The 17,477-nt window shown below is 36.8% G+C and overlaps 1 protein-coding gene across 1 annotated transcript in view; it reads left to right on the top strand.

Annotated features, from left to right (window-relative positions):
- Positions 1-15,245: 15,245 nt before the first annotated feature.
- Positions 15,246-17,477, top strand: part of TBXAS1 (thromboxane A synthase 1) — a 228,077-nt gene continuing 225,845 nt past the window's right edge. Inside the window, exon 1 of the mRNA XM_051963538.1 lies at positions 15,246-15,488. Coding sequence (XP_051819498.1) covers positions 15,400-15,488 — 89 coding nt within the window. The 5' untranslated portion in view covers positions 15,246-15,399. The remainder of the gene's footprint in view (positions 15,489-17,477) is intronic.

Raw genomic sequence — 17,477 nt, 5'->3', positions numbered from 1 at the left:
TACCAGGAAGTTTGGGAAATGATGAATCCATGTCACAAGGTTAGAGAGCTCCTAGACTATACCTTATGAAACTTTCCTTAGTTTCTTATATGTTCCCAGGCCAGAGTTTGAGAGACCCTGACACTATTCATGTGGCACTCTGACCATATCTCAGCAACTTCTATTTCTTTGATAGTTGTCCCGAACCAGTGGCATAATCTGGCTGATTACATTAGAGCACTGCCTGTTCTTATGCATTTAATTTTGGCACGTGATATATTTGACAAAGTAAGGCAGTGAATAACATATACCAAACTGTGATTTTTGTAGGCAAACATCACCCAACTGTTTTATTATTAGTTTACCTTGGCAATACCTCTCTATTATGTAATTATGTGGTATTTCAGACCCATATTTACCTCCATCCCACACAAACCTTATGTTACCAACTGTCATATTGAGAAGGGACAAACTCTTAATTCTTCCTGAACATAAAAAAAAATTCTCGTGGGAGATTAGAGAAGAACTAAGTTCAAATGGCAAAATCAAAAGGTGAGAGAGCTGGGTGTGGTTAGGGCGTGGGGAAAAGGATTATGAAGTTACTAAAGTGGCTGGAAGGAGGCAGGCGACAAAGGAGAACTACAGGGAAGCTTACTAGTAAGTAAGTTCCCAATTAGCAGCTAAACAGGCTAAAGTAGACACTCCCCCACTCAGGGAAAAATGAATGTATATTTCAGAAATGAGAGAAAGAACTAAGAAAAGTCAAAGCTGGTTCACTGGAAGGAATCAAGTTCAGATCTGAGTAAGGAATGCCATGGATTAAAATAAACTTTTTGGACATAGTTCAAGAAAATTTCTGGCTTGCTAGGTCATACCTCTCAGAAAAGAACAGGAAGCTGGGAGTTCTCATGGCTACAGGCAAGGAATAATGTTGACTGAGAGGAAAGATGAATGAACAGAACAGGATTTTGTTTATAAATGCTCAATAATCATTTCAGCAAGTCAACAAATATTTACCTCTCATTTCCCCTTTTTCCTCTCAAAGGAGTTGTTACTGAGATAAATAGGGAAGAAATACTTCATTTCTCCACAGAACAGTTTCCACTCTGGATTTTCTCATTTTTGTTAATGACACCATCATTCACCCAGTTACCTTGACTTGAAATTTTGAAATTTTCCTTAACTACTCCTTTCCTATCCCATCCACTATATACAGTCACTAAGTCCTATTGATTCTTACTTGGGGATGTTTCTCCTTTAATATGTCCACTAATACCCACAGAGAGGAAGAGAAGGAGGAAAAAGAGGACCAAAGGTGGGTTTAAAGAATTGGGAATGGTTAGTCTGGAAAAGAGAAATTCTTGGAGGCATAAGATAGTTTTAATTTAACTTTTTAACTACTGAAAGGTTTCAATGTGGGAAAGGGATACCATTTATTCTACTTTGCCCCAAGGAGAAGAACTTGATACTTTGGGTGAAAGCTAGAAGAGGACATATTTAAATTTGATGTCAGGAAGGAAAAACCCCCACAACTTGTCAACAATTAGAAATTTCTTCCTTCCTTTCTTCCTTCCTTCCTTCCTTCCTTCCTTCCTTCCTTCCTTCCTTCCTTCCTTCCTTCCTCCCTCCCTCCCTCCCCCCTCTCCTTTTCTTTCCTTTCTTTTTTCTTCTTTCCTTAAACATCTTTGTATTTTCAGCAAAATAACTGTTTAGACATGTATACTTATTTTGTATTTAATTTATACTTTAACATATTTAACATATATTGGTCATCCTGCCATCTAGGGGAGGGGGTGGGGGGAAGGAGGGGAAAAATTGGAACAAAAGCTTTGGCAATTGCTGTAAAATTGCCTATGCATATAACTTGTAAGTAAAAAAACTATAAAAAAAACTCTGTATTTTAAGGCTGATTGATGATCTTTCAGTATGTTTTAGAGAGAATTCTCATTTAGATATTGATTAGATTAGATGACTACCAAGATCCCTTCTGATTCTGTGATCTCATAGCACTTAATGTCTGTAACAATCATTTGGTACATAATTAATGTCATTTGGTATTATCATTTAAATTTTTATATATGTATTCTTGTGAGGAAACAGCCATTCTTTTGTATTTCAGGGAAAGGGCAAGGATAGGGACTAGAGCTATGATTTCATTTGTAAAGGAAATTGTCTTTTTATTACTGTATAGTTTTTTTTTTCCTTATTATAAACTATAGTGGCATAATGTAAGAAAAATCATGTTAGATCTGAGGACACTAGAATGAGTTGCTTTATTTTTTAATTTATATTAAACTATGTAGATCTTGGCAAAGCTGGTTACCAGAATTTGGTAATAATAATAGCTAGTATTTATATATTACTTTAAGTTTGCAACTTTACATGTTATCTAATTCTATCATCACAACAACCTGAAGAAGTATTATTTCTATTTTACAAATGGGAAAACTGTGAGGATAGGTTACATGCAGGGTCACACAGTAAGTATCTGAGGCAAGGTTAGAACTGTAATCTTTCTGACTCCAAGTGCAGCACTTATCCACTTTGCCACCTAGTTACCCCCAGTTATGGGGCTCAGAGAAAGTCTGCCATAGTAGATTTGTAAATGAATCAAGAACTAGAAGAGTCTCTTGAGGTCTTTGGGAACTTTGAACAATGATTTAAGAAAAAAATGATAGTGACTTTATCAATATGGGGTGAGGATTGTATGGATGGGTGAAAGAACTGTGATTTCTGATCATTTTCTTCCTAAAGTTTCTATTGGAATGGTAACTAGAGTAGGATCAAAGGATATCATCCCAACTATACTATAATGGCAGCAGGAATCAGGGGAGATCTTTCAGCAATCGATCCCTCAATCTTATTAGAGTTTTGCTTTGACTTTGTCCTATGTAACCTCCTTTCTTACCTATCAACTGAATTTACTTCAAATGTCAAATTCTCAGCTACTACTCTGGTTTTTAGAATTTGTAATAACAAGAAATTGTAAGTAAGTCAGAGATTTGTTATTTTTTTTTTTTACCTCTATCTTCAGCACTCAAATTTCAGCACTATTCAGAAATAGTTTTTACTGATGATGAAAAAAGTTTAAAATTTCACTTCAAGGCATAAAAAAATAATGTTCAGATTTTCTTCATCCCAATTCAACCATTACTTCAAGTATTTATTGAATGCTACCATGTGCTATATACATTGTAGAAAAAGTTTAAGACATGTTATCTGTCCTCAAGGAGATTACAGTGTTCTTGGGGGAAAAAAATTAAATAAATGAAAAAATAAACAAAACTACAGCATATAATTAAATACAAAATTCTATGTAATATCCTAAAGATTCTGCTAATGTTTATAGAAGGAAATTTGTAAGGATTAGAGTAGTTAAGAAATTCATGGAGGATTGATAAATGGTCAAAGGATATGAACAATTTTCAGATAATGAAATTGAAATCATTTCTACTCATGTGAAAAGGTGCTTTCTATCACTATTGATCAGAAAAATGCAAATTAAGACAACTCTGAGGTACCACCTCCCATCTCTCAGATTAACTAAGATGACAGGAAAAGATAATGGTGAATGTTGGAGGGAATGTGGGAAAACTGGGACATTAATAAATACATTGTGGTGGAATTGTGAATACATCCAACATTCTGGAGAGTAATTTGGAACTATGCTCAAAAAGTTAACAAACTGTGCATACCCTTTGATCCAACAGTGTTTCTACTGGGCTTATATCCCTGTTTGTGGCAGCCCTCTTTGTAGTGTCCAGAAACTGGAAAATGAATGGATGCCCATCAGTGGGAGAATGATTGGGTAAATTGTGGTACATGAATGTTATGGAATATTATTGTTCTGTAAGAAACGACCAACAGGATGATTTCAGAGAGGCCTGGAGAGACTTACATGAACTGATGCTGAGTGAAATGAGCAGAACCAGGAGATCATTGTACACGGCAACAACAAGATTATATAATGACCAATTCTGATGGACATGGCTTTCTTGAACAATGAGATGATTCAGACCAGTCCCAATGATTGTGTGATGAAGAGAGGCATCTACATGCAGAGGGAGGATTGTGGGAACTTCATGTGGTTCACAACATAACATTTTCACTTCTTTTGTTATTGTTTGCTTGCATCTTATTTTCTTTCTCATTTTTTTTCTTCTGATTCAATTTGATTTTTCTTGTGCAGCAAGATAATTGTATAAATATGTATGTATCTATTGGATATAACATATACTTCTACTATGTTTAACAAATATTATTCTAATTGCTATCTAGGAGAGGGCATGAGGGAAGGGGAGGAAATTGGAACACAAGGTTTTTCAAGGATTAATGTTGAAGAATTATCCATGCATATGTTTTGAAAAATAAAAAGCTTTAATAAGAAAGAAATAAAGGAAGGAAGGAAGGAAGGAAGGAAGGAAGGAAGGAAGGAAGGAAGGAAGAAAAGAAGGAAAGAAGGAAGGAAGGAAGAAAGGAAGGAAGAAATTCATGTAGGGGCCAAGAATGGAGTTTACTTATGGAAGCCAGTGTGAAAAAATTGCTCTAATCTAAATATTCAAATACTGCACAAGTAATATTTGATTATATTTTTTGATGCTGAAAAGAAAAGGTCTTCTTTAAGAAGTTTCTGCTTGACTTGGAGAGAAGAAGACTCATTTTCCTGAATTCAAATCCAGCTTCAGACACTTACTGTGTCTATGACCCTGGGCAAGACACCCTGTTCGCCTCAGATCCTCATCTGTAGATCCAGAGAAGGAAATGACAAACCTGTCTAGTGTCTTTGCCAAGAAAACCCCAAATGGGGCCACCAAGATTCAGACATGACTGAAAACAACTTAACAGGGAAATTCAAGGCAGATCTTACTAATGGAATACAGTCAAAGAGAGCGTATTAGCTGTGGGGCTTTTGGTTAGTTACAACAAGTACAACACAGTGGACTGCAGCAGGAGTTTTGTTGGGTTTTTTCCTCTTTCTATGGAAGACCAGAAGTCTAGGGACTTACCTGAGCTCCAGAGACACAGACAAATGAAGAGGCAACCTGTATATCTCTTCTTTATGAGGTATGTGAGACAATTAAGGGCAATCAACCTAGCAACAGGCATGAATATTTTTAATGATGAAACTCCTGTCTGCCATAAGAATCTGCCCTCTAGAGATTTCTGATCCCAAAACGCCAGCTCTGTTTAAGTTGGAGCCCTAGACTGTATTAACTGGAACTAATAGAAATTTGAGAAAGGAATCAGTGCAGAGCTGATTCTTTTTAACTCTAGCTTTATATTTCATTATTTGCAATTTTCTTATCCTCGTAAATGACAACTTTCTGGTAAGCAGCATTAATTATTTTTATATCTTCCTCAGCATACTATTCAGATTATCACATTATAATTTAGGAGATGGAGCTATAGGAAGCAGCCAGGTGACTCAGTGGATGGAATACTGGGAAGGGGGTCAGGAAAAGCTGAATTCAAATGTGACCTCAGATATTTATTAGCTGTGTAATCCTGTATAAGTCACTTAACTTCTGTTTACCTTAATTTACTGGAGAAAGAAAAAGCAAGCCATTCCAGTATCTTTGCTAATAAAACTTTATTGATAGTATTAGTGTAATATATTCCACAGAGTCACAAGTTAGACACAACTGAACAGGATGGAGATGTTATTAGTAGATGTTCAATAAATATATATTAAATTTTTGCAATATCATTTCTTTATATACTTTAGAGAATATAGCTTGATTTAAATATTTTAATAAAGATATTTATTTTTATTTAATTTTTAAAGCAATCAGTTGTGTGGATCATGGGTGTAAGTAAATCTGATTTCATTTGTTTATGGGGGAAACGAAACAACTATTTAACCTAAATAGCCCAACTGCCATCTGGTGGCAGGCAACTGAATTGTAGGCATAAGGAACTGATGGATGCCTAGATAATTGAATTTATCCTAGAGTCTGGGAACTTGCTTGCTTTTTTTTTTTCCTCTGAGGCAACTGGGGTTAAGTGGCTTGCCCAGGGTCACACAGCCAGAAAATGTTAAGTGTCTGAAGTCAAATTTGAACTCAGGTCCTCCTGACTTCAGAGCTTATATTCTATCCACTACACTAACTAGCTGCCCCTTGTTTTTTGCTTTTAAAAAATATTTTGAAAACTGCATTTCAGTCTAAGTGGTTTTCTTTTTAATTATAATTATTTTATTTTATGTGTTTAAAAACATTCTGAGAAGGGGCAGCTTCATCAGATTGCCAAAGAGGTCTATGAAAAAAGCTTCAAACCTTCCACTTTAGGGTGACATCTTGGTGACATAATTGGAAGGAAAAAGTAGGGCATTCCAAGGAAGAGAAATAATACTAGTGAAGGTCCAGAGGCAGGCATAAGCATGGTATGTTTGTGGGGCAGTGAGGAAGCTAACCTGAGGAGTGGTATTTGTTAGAAATAGGAATATGACATTTATGTTGTACTTTGAGATTTACAGAACTTTACATACATTTTCTCATTTGGGTCCCAGTTGTGAAGGATTTTTAGGAGTTTAACCATGACATCAAAGGGAATTATGTCACAGGAAAGAAGCAGTGTGATGTAGGAAATGAGGAACCATTTAAGGTGTTTGAGCAGTGGAGTGATGTGATGATTGTTTCTGAGGAAGACTAATGTGGAAACATCCTATAGCAAAGAATTAGAAAAACCTATTTCATCAAAACCCAAACTCCCTATACACAAAGAGTCACATATCAGCAAAGCAAAAAAAGCTGTCCAACACCAATCAAAGAATCACTGTAGCAGAGAGTCCTAGAATGCTATAAAAATGATAATGGAAAATATCCTTAAAAAAAAAAAAAACTTCACATTAATAGTACAGATAAAAATGCTAAATCTCTTGGAAAATCAGTCAACAAACATTATTGTCCACTATGTGCCAGGTACTGTGCTATGTACTAGAGTTACAAATAGAAAAGGCAAACTTTAGTATCTACCCTTGGACATTAGACTATTTCTAAGGTCCCTTCCAGGTCTAAATCTGTGATTCTGAGATAGCCCATTCTATTTTTGGACAGCTCCAATTAATATTGCAGCTGTTTAATCAACAGTAATAGCCTGCTTTTGCTTAGTGATGGCCAAACTAATCATCAATGTCATCTTCCATCTAATGAGTGAGCCAGAATAAGTTGATGGGGTTTGGCCAAGGTCTAGGCAGGAGCATCTCATCAATTATGCCATTGGTGGCTATCAGGACTTAAATTGATGGGCAAGTCAGTGGAGATGCGTAGTGACAAGGGCTGCCCTGACCAATCTTTCATAAGCTACTTGCTCACAGTAATAAAATGACTTCATCTTCAAGTGGTATTTAAGCATTAAGATCCTAAAGAATTTAGATACTTGCAAGGAGCTATTGAAAAATATCTCAGCAAATGTGTTGGAAAAGAGAGCTTTAAGTATCAATTTAAATAATGGGTAGATGGCTTTCTAAATTGTCACCTCCAGACAGCTCTTGATGTCTAGCACATTTTGCCTTTAAAACAAATACTTTGAGTAAAATTACAGATCAAAAAGTTAGTAGGGAGTACCTTGTTTTTGAAACTTATTGGAATTTGCTCCTTGCAGAACTAGTTACTTAAATTATCAATAGCAGAATGCCACAATTTGTCCAGATGGATCATCAAATCAATCTTTAATATGCCCCTGAATTCTGTTTATGCATTGATTCAGATCTCCATGGCAGCTTCAAGAGATGGAGGCTTCGTCTCTGTGATAGACAAAGAGGATTTTGTGGAGTGGTACTCAATATCTTAATAAATTAAACAGGTCTCTTTCACTTGAGAAAGATCCATTCAGAGGATTTTCACTCATAGGGAAATACAGTTCTCTCTTCCACACTGTGGGGATTAGGGACACAGTACCCCACAATCTGGAAAATCAGGGAAAAAAATTGGCTCTCCTTTCATACCAGAGAAGAAGTCTAAATTTTTTCTTTTTCTTTTATGGGGTATTTACAGTACCTTGTCATAATATTTGGGTTGATATTATAATATACACATATTTCATGCATTTCTGAGTTTCTAAACATTTTCTGTGTTGTCTGCTGGCCTTGTATGCTGTTTGAAGCTTCCACAAAACTCCTTCAAAATTCCCATTTAATTTCTTTTTTTTTAAATGGAAGATAAGAAGAGAAGCTTTTTTTTTTTCATTTTTTAAAAAAAAGAAAGGCAGAAAAGGGAAAAAAATTGTCATGTGCCCAACAGAACATCAGGGAGGATTCAAAATATGTAGCAACGAATTTCCACTTTAAGAAAGCATATATAATAATAGAAAACATTGTATTCATAACTGTCCATCTTTTCTTTTTCTTCATGTAGGTTTTCTTTTGTTCTCTGTTGTATACTTTTTACTTTATTCTTCCCTCTTTTCCTCCCCCTTCCCCAAGCAGACTACAATTAAGCATGGATATATTTATGTATACATACATACACATATATACATGTATATATACTTTCATAATACATACCTACAAAAACATATATCTAAACATATAAAATAACATTAATATGGCTGACACAATGTAGATTGAATCTTTTTTAAGTCTGATCTTGTCTGAGATCAATGATTACTATCCCTCCCATTTAATTTCTTATGACAACTATGATATATTGAATGTGTGATGGGAAAATTGTGATATAGAAGGGATAGTTGTATATAAATATTGATTTCCTACATGGTTCCACCTGCCTAATCTTTGTCTCATCACACTGACTAAAATGTTCATACTGAGAGAGGCAGGGGTTGGAACAGGAAGACCCTTGCAGGTGTCTATTTTTTCCTTTGCCCCTTTCTCTCCTCTCCTAGCTTAGGGGGCCCAAGCTAGAATGCATGTGGCCTCCTTTTCTCTTCTTCCTTCTCCTGATGAGAACAGGACAAGAAGACACTGGTCTAAATCAAAGAAGAGATACTGGTTTGGGAAGACTTAGCTAATGTGATGGGGATAAGAGTTTGCAGCCTTCCAAATTAGCCCTTGGCAGAACAAAAGCCAAGGCAGGGTGGCTATCTTGTAGGGGTGGGAAAATGCAAATATCTTTTCCACATCAAGATATCTAAAGTTAGAGCTGGAAGGCATAGATTATGAGGGTTTCCATTGCTGCTTTGGATACTAGATTAATCTTCACTGCTGCTGTCAGATAGCTAGCAAATGTAAGAGGCTGAGAAAAGGAGGAAAATGGTTCAGTTTTGCTGGTCTCAGTTTCTATTATATTTTTGCAATGACTTCCCCCTGGCGAGGGCAATTAAGAGGGCATATGGAGTTCTTTGGGCTGCATCTTGCATATCCATGATTATTGTGCCATGTTACCTACATGTCCTAGCCATGTTAGAGAATGGTAGGTAATGGTCTAGTCTCCCATCTCTGCTTACCGTAGGTCTAAACTAGCAACCCCAGATAGACCCCCCAACTTCTTTCATAGGTGTTGTCACCCTAATTACCAGAAGAATAGCTATTCTCGAGTCCTGACAAGGGCACAAGGAAGCAAAACAGTGTGCACCCACCCATTAGATACCCCCATCCTGTTCCACACTTGGATTAGTGACCTTGCACTTGAAAGAGTTTATGAACTGAACCTCATCACTATGGGCCAGTGGGATCTGCCTTAATCCTTTCAGACTTTAGATTGCAAACTCATGAATTGGGAGGATTTCTTCTACATACCTTGTGGTGAAAGAAGAAGCCCGTTAAAGCACAGAAAGCCTGCTGAGATGAGAAGACTTCTGGTATCTGCTGAAATCTTTGAAGACGTTACCTCCGTAGTCTGAAATAGAGTGAGGTCATAGAAGCCCAACTCTGCCAGTTTTTCCTCTGGTTTTAAAGAACAAGTTCTCAAAACTATCCATTGCAACAAAACATGGTCTACATAGGTTGCCATAGTTCTGATCATTGAACACCCCGTAAGCAGGACTATTTGTCTTGAGGTCCTGCTTCGTGACCGAGCTTAACAAGATAATCCATGTTTAGAAAAGCCAGCAGCTGCTTCCCACCCGTTGCTGCTCATCCCCTCAGTGAATCTGTTATCTCATAATGAATCTGATCTTTATTATTTGGTAGGGTTTTGTTCTCTCATGAGACTGTTTCCTTTTCAGCTGTGGGTGAACCACCTTCTCTTACCTTGGAGAGGGAAATCTGAGTAATCAAGCCCAGAACTAGGCCAAAATGTCCTTTTTGAGAAATAGAATGTTGGATCAGTGGAATATGTTAGATTCACATGACACGATAATCAATGAATATAGTAATTTAATATTTGACAAATCCCAAAACTCCAGGATCTGGGATAAGAACTATTTCACAAAAATTGCTGGGAAAACAAGAAAATAATTGTCAGAAACTTGGCATAGACTTATATCTCACAAAATAAAATAAAAATGGGTATGTGATTTGGGCATAAAGAGTGATACAATAAGCAAATTAGGAGAGCAAGGGATAGTTTAACTATCAGATCTACAAATCATTCCCTAATTGATAAATGGCCAAAGGATACAAACAGAATTCTCATATGATGAAATTAAAGCCATCTATAGTCACATGAAAAAATGCTCTAAATCACTATTAGAGAAATACAGACTCTGAAGTATTACCTTACACCTCTCAGATTGACTAAGATGACAGGAAAAGATAAAGATAAATAAATGTTGGAAGGGATGTGGGAAAACTGGAATACTAATTCTTTGCTAGTGGAGTTGTGAAGCGATTCAACCATTGTGGAGAGCAATCTGGAACTATGTCCAAAGGGCCACAAAACTGTGCATGCCCTTTGTCCCCGCAGTGCCATTGCTGGGTCTGTATTCCAAGGAAATCCTAGAGGGGAAAGGACTCACACATACAAAAATGTTTGTAGCAGTTTTTTTTTTTTTTTTTTTTTTTGTGGTGGCAAAGAATTGGAAAAAGAGTAGATGTCGCTCAACTAGGGAATGACTAAAAAAGCTGTGAAATACGAATGTAATGGAATATTATTGCTTTATGAAAAGTGATGAACAAGATAATTTTAGAAAAACCTGAAAAGATTTACTTGAACTGATGCTGAGCGAAATGAGCAGAACCAAGAATACATTGTACACAATAACAGCAAGAATGTATGATGATTAACTATGAAACACTTGGTTCTTCTCAGTGGTTCAATGATCTAAAGCAATTCCAATAGACTTTGGAAAGAAAATGTCATCTGCATCCAGAAAAAGAACTAAGGAGACAAAATATCAATCAATACATACTATGTACACTTCTTTTTCTTTTATTTTTTTCTCTTATGACTTTCCTCTTTTGTTCTGATGATTCTCTCCCAACATGATTCATAAAGAAATGTGTATTTTAAAAATTAATGTACATGAATAACCAGAAAAAATAAAACAATTAAAAAATGTCTTTTTTGTTCCCCAGAAAGCAAGATCCTATTCAGAGGAGTGCTGATAAGTGTGTTGCAATTGGTTTAAGCAGGATATAGTTGGAAGTTAAATCTGTTACTAACATTTTCTTTATCCCTCTCTTAAATCTGCACAATCACCAAAAAAACTGAAGCCATGATTTGTAGTTTGTTAATGTTTAAGGTATAAGTACTCACACTGAAAATTTAGTTATGGGTTCTTGAATGGCTGGTTCCCTCAAGCACCCCCCTGGTCCTATTGTAAGACTTTGCTGATTTGCCTATACTATTGGAGACTTGAGTCTTTAGGGGTTGGCCTTACATTAACAAAATGTTGGTAATGAGTGCTGCTTTGTGAGGTGTAAGGACCTGAGACCGTCCCAGCTACCAAGACTTATAAGATGATAGATTCAGGCAGTTGAGTAACAGAGAAGAAGAAACCAGCCCCTAATTATAGTTCTAGGTCCTAAAGTTATTCTTAATAAGATACTATAAAAAGGTTTTTTTCCTTGCAGTGATGAGCATTGAGAAAATAACTACAAAGTTTCAAAGATCCCACTATCATTTTTGTCTTCAAGAAGTTAAAAAAATTGATTCATAAATATTATTATATTTTCATGAGTCACTGGGGAACTCCTGGCCAGAAGTATCTTGGATTGATGTTCAAGAGTCAACAGACATTCCCAGAATAGTAATGAGGCCTTAAATTGCAGTACAATGGACATTACCCTTCCCCTGCTTCAGATATAGAAAAAGGTTGAGAATAGGATCAGAACCTCAAAATTGTTTTCATTGATCTTGAACAACCATTCAACAATGTTAATGCCTCCAAGCTCCCATAGCTACTAAGAAAATCCACTATCCCTAAAAGTTCACCAAGCTCCTAAGGCTATTCCATGATCAAGGCTAGCTAGTAAAATAGAAAGACATTTTATGATTTGATTTGAAGATAAAAAGCTTTCCTCCTTTCCCCTACTCCAAGTCAAAAAGGCATTGTGATATACTTCAAAGAGCAAGGCATTAAGAACTGGGAAAAGCTGGGTTCTGCTCTAGTTAGAGCCACTCTCTAGTTGTGTGACATTAGCAAAGCACATTACGACATATCTAGGTTGAACTAAACCCTGACTTTATGACATTATGATTATTCTCATTACCGGCTTACCAGAGTTTGGAATTGTCACCCTCATAGCCAACTTGTTTAAGTTAAAGCATTGTGGGTCCAGGAACTGCACATGTGCTGCATGAAAGGTAATAGATTAACTCATAATTTTTCACTGATATGGTACAAATTAATTTTATCAGATTACTTTCTTGCTACTGAGCAATAGGCAGGGTCCTGAGGGGAGGGCACACAGGAGGCAGGTGCAGATTTAGGGAGGATGGAGATTCAGAAAGGCCCTCTGCATGGAACCTTGTCTGGAAAAGGCAGGTTCAGATCAGTTGCCAAAATGGGTGAGAGATCCCAGGCAGATAGGAAAAAGCTCACTGGGTACCAAGAGTAAGGCTATTTATGGCAGGAAGGGGAGGTGTGTTGAAAGGGGTGGTGAGGAGCCCTTAAGACAAATTTTTCCTGGTTTACAATCTTGCTTTGGGCTGTCGTGGAACACAAAACAGTGCTTTGTGATAATACAGAACAAATGGTTCTGCTACCAATATTATCTCACAGTGGATGGTGCCTTAACTAATTCTTGCCATATCACCAATGGAGGAAAGCTAGAGGTCAGGTGATAAGAGTCTAACGTTATTCAATCGATTTTATGTAGTCATGTCCAAGAGTACAAGAATTTAGGAATTGGTCTGTGAATATACTTTTAGACACCTGAGAAACTTCTAGCTTAGATTAAGAGCTTCACACAAAGCTATGGAGATAATCATTGATTAAACCCAAGCATGATGGAGTGAATAGAGGACTTAGCTTAGAATTGGGGGAACTCTGTTTGGATCCCAACTTGTCTACTCAGTCTTTATTTAATCTTGGGCAAGTCTCTTCTCCTCTCAGCGACTCAGTTTTCCATCTGAAATATGAGTGACTTGTGCTAGAAGATTTTCAAGGTACTTATCATTTCTAAATCTTATGATCACCTGCAAGTGACCCTGGATCAGGTGTATGCTGGTTTAACAACCAGCTCTGGACAGGGGAGGAGGAGAAATACATGCACAACATGCTTTTAAGTTTAATCTGCATTGTTATCATCTTTTCTATTATTTCTTAAGTCTAAACAGTCAAAAATATAATAAACCAAGTCTTTAAAAATTTTTTTATTAAAGCTTTTTATTTACAAAACATACATGAGTAATTTTTCAACATTGACCCTTACAAAACTGTCTGTTCCAAATTTTCCCTCCTTCCCTCCATTCCCTCCCCTAGATGCCAGTTAGTCCAATAGATGTTAAATATGTTAAAATATATGTTAAATCCACTATATGTATATGTATATATATGTATATATACACACATATATATAGTTATCTTGCTGTACAGGAAAAATTGGATCAAGAAGGAAAAAATAGCCTGAGAAAGGAAACAAAATGCAAGTAAACATCAACAGAAAGAGTGAAAATGATATGTTGTGTTTCACACTCAGCTCCCACTGTTCTCTCTATCAGAGTAGATGGCTCTTTTAATCACAGAACAAGTGAAACTGGTTTGAATCATCTCATTGTTGAAGAGAGCCACGTCTATCAGAATTAATCATGGTATAGTCTTCTTGTTGCTGTGTATGATAATCTCCTAGTTCTGCTCATTTCACCTAGTAACTCTCTCCAGGCCTCTCTGAAATCATCCTGTTGGTCCTTTCTTACAGAACAATAATATTCCATAACATTCATATACCACAACTTATTCAGCCATTCTCCAATTGATGAGCATCCTCTCAGTTTCCAGTTTCTTGCCACTACAAAAAGGGCCGCCATAAACATTTTGGCACATACAAGTCCCTTTCCCTCCTTTAAGATCTCTTTGAGATATAGGCCCAGTAGAAACACTGCTGGATCAAAGAGTACGCACAGTTTGATAACTTTTTGAACAGAGTTCCAAACTGTTCTACAGAATGGCTGGATGTGTTCACAATTCCACCAACAATGCATCAGTGTCCCAGTTTTCCCACATCCTTCCAATATTCTGCATCTTTTCCTGTCTTTTCCTGTCATCTTAGCCAAGCTGACAGGTGTGTAGTGGTATCTCATAGTTGTCTTAATTTGCATTTCTCTGATCAGTAGTGATTTGGAGCACCTTCTCATATGACTACAAATAATTTCAATTTCTTCATCTGAAAATTGTTCATATCCTTTGACCATTTATCAATTGGAGAATGTAAGCCAAGTCTTGATTTGTAGCATTTGTCAATTTCTGAAGTATATATGCTCCCACTGGACATTTAACAATTGGCCAGACCCGGTATTACTATCTTGGATCCTTCCTAGAACCAAAACAATGCTATGGACTAAGAATATTAAAAGAATTCCCACACAGTTACAAAAGTATTCATGAGCAAAATAAAACCAATAACTTGTCACAAAACTCTGTCAGGCTATTGAGGAGAGCTTCAGGATCCTTCCTTTTGCTGATCATGTACCAAGCTTGACATTCATGACTATGGTCTGCAGATGTGGAGGTTGTGTTGCTGCTGCCTCCCAGAAAAATTAAGTAAATATTTATTTACAGGATAGTCACGAAGAGAGAGAGAGAGAGAAAGAGAGAGAGAGAGAGAGAGAGAGAGAGAGAGAGAGAGAGAGAGAGAGAGAGAGAGAGAGAGAGAGAGATGCTGATTCATTGCCTTACACTAAAACCCTTTCTTTTCCCTCCCCTTCCTTCCTCTTTAGAAGGAGGGAGACATTCTGACACACATCTTGGAACAAAGTTGGCTTGACGTAGTCTTGTTTGTCTGTTTCCGCCTTTATGGCAGACTGCTGTTCTGGTAACTGCTGACAGAACTTTGAGGCACTCTTTCCTTCAGAGGGGTTCCCCAGCCTGCCTGTCCCCCAAGGTTCCAACAACAACAATAACTACTGAGGTTGAGGAACAATGGAATTCCTGGAACTCTTCCATTTGGAAATTAATGGCCCCATGGTAACAGTGGCTCTGGTACTGGTCCTCCTAGCCCTCCTGAAATGGTAAGTAGAGTCAATAAATAAGGGGCTGTTAACTAGAGTATGTATATTTGCAGAAGTGCCATGTGGTACAGTAGAAGACAAGATGGGTTTTGAGTTGAAGAAACTAGCTTTGAATCATGAATCTTCCACTTTTTGCTCATGTGACTCTAGTCAAGACATCAGCTATTTCCTCATCTGTAAATTGGACAAGATGGTTTTTGAAATATCTTCTAGATTTGAATCTATGGTTCTCCATGAGTCTTGCTGGTACCGATGTAGTTTATGTGAGGTTGTTTGGGGGTTTCCCCCCACCTATTGGAAGTATAAGGATTAAGATAGCCCCTGAAACAAGAGTAAATGGGTGGATTGTTCTTTTGTTTATTTCTTCAGTACTATGTAAAAACAGATGGTGATTGAGAGGCTTGAAGAATAAAAAATTCAAAGGAGAAGTAAAAAAGATCCAAGCTGGAAAGACCCATGTGATCTTAGTAGTTGCCTCTTTTGAACCATTGTACTTTCTCACTTCTTACTTCTCAGGAATCTCTCCCTATTTTGGTTCCTCATCATTCTTTCTCTTCCCTCCCTGCCTCTTCCTCAGTATCAAGTTTTCAAAAACAATTGGTGATTCAGAGACAGCATGGGCTGTTTATCCTTTTAGTTTAGAAGAGGCACAGATGCTGTGATCTCTGCCCATCTATGGGCAAAACTTTTCGTTGAATTCTCTGAAGCTGTGGAAGCATCACAGCTGCTATTCAGGTGCTTCTTATAAAACTTGGATCCTCAGCAACTAAGGGGGGCTTTAAAGAACTAACCTGGAGTTAGTGCTAACTCTGCAATTATTCTTGTTAGATTATCAGAGTCTGAGGACTCCATGCAATGCTAAATCTAGACATTGTAACTCCTTTAGGCTAAATTCACTAAATTCAGTCCAATTTAGTCCAATCCAATCTGACAAGGATTTATCAAGTACCTTCTATAAGTGAGACATTATGTTTTGCACTGGGGAGAGATACAAAGTCAAACCAACAGAAACAATTTCTGTCTTCAAAGTACTTATATTCTATAAAGAGAATAAAATACAGAAAGAAGTATCTGTCTATCTATCTATCTTTCTATCTATCTATCTATCGTTATTCAGCTTCTGCAGCTTCCAGCATTTGTGTGTCTGTGTGTGTAGGGTGTGTATGTGTGTAAAATTTAAAGAGGAAGAAGAGAACCCTATTGACTAAAGAGATTGGAAATTCTTCCCAAAGGAAAAGGCACATGGCCTGAAGGATGTTAGGAATTCTAAGAAATGAAGGCAAGAAGGGAGTGAATTTCCAGGCATGGGAATAGCCTGTCCAAAGAGATAGCTGTAGGAGATTGGGCTAACCCTGTCACTAGTAACCTCGATTATTCAGCTATTTTTGATCTCCATAGGTAAAATTGAAAAGCAGTGAAAAGTAACGAAAACAAGTTAGAATCAGGGCAGAATTTCCACTTGTCCTGGTCCTGTAAGGAAGAAATACAGGAAGATACCTTGAAAAGTAATGTACTGTGTTGATGTTGAAGTATTATTTTCCCAGGAATTTAATAACTCAAAGAAACTCAAAGCCATTTAAGATCTTGCTTGGCTTTTTAACTGAATTTAATTATCTTCTGAACTTTGTGTTAATTGTGTTAATCAAGGTTAACTTTTTTAAAGGATTTTTCTTTTTCTTAATATGAATCTTCACATAAGTTCTTTGATACTTCTTTCTGGCATAGACGTCACTCCGGGTATTGAAGATTATGTTAATAGAGTAAAAAAAATTGCTAGAGCCTACCACACTGTAAAGGTTTCTAGTGTTGACCTGTCAAAGGACTTGTCTCAATTAATCAATCAAAAACATTTGCTAAGTGATTATTAAGTGCCAAGCACTATGGAGTTCAAAGACAAAAGTGAAACAATCTCTGTCCTCAAGGAGCTTATATTCTATTATAATGTCTGATAGACAGCTGAATGAATTGGGAGGGACTCATGACCATGTT

The sequence above is a fragment of the Antechinus flavipes genome, chromosome 5 (genome assembly GCF_016432865.1).
Source record: "Antechinus flavipes isolate AdamAnt ecotype Samford, QLD, Australia chromosome 5, AdamAnt_v2, whole genome shotgun sequence".
NCBI classification, from domain to species: Eukaryota; Metazoa; Chordata; class Mammalia; order Dasyuromorphia; family Dasyuridae; genus Antechinus; species Antechinus flavipes.
The sequence above is the reverse complement of the archived record's forward strand: the minus strand, read 5'-3'. Positions and strand labels throughout refer to the sequence as shown.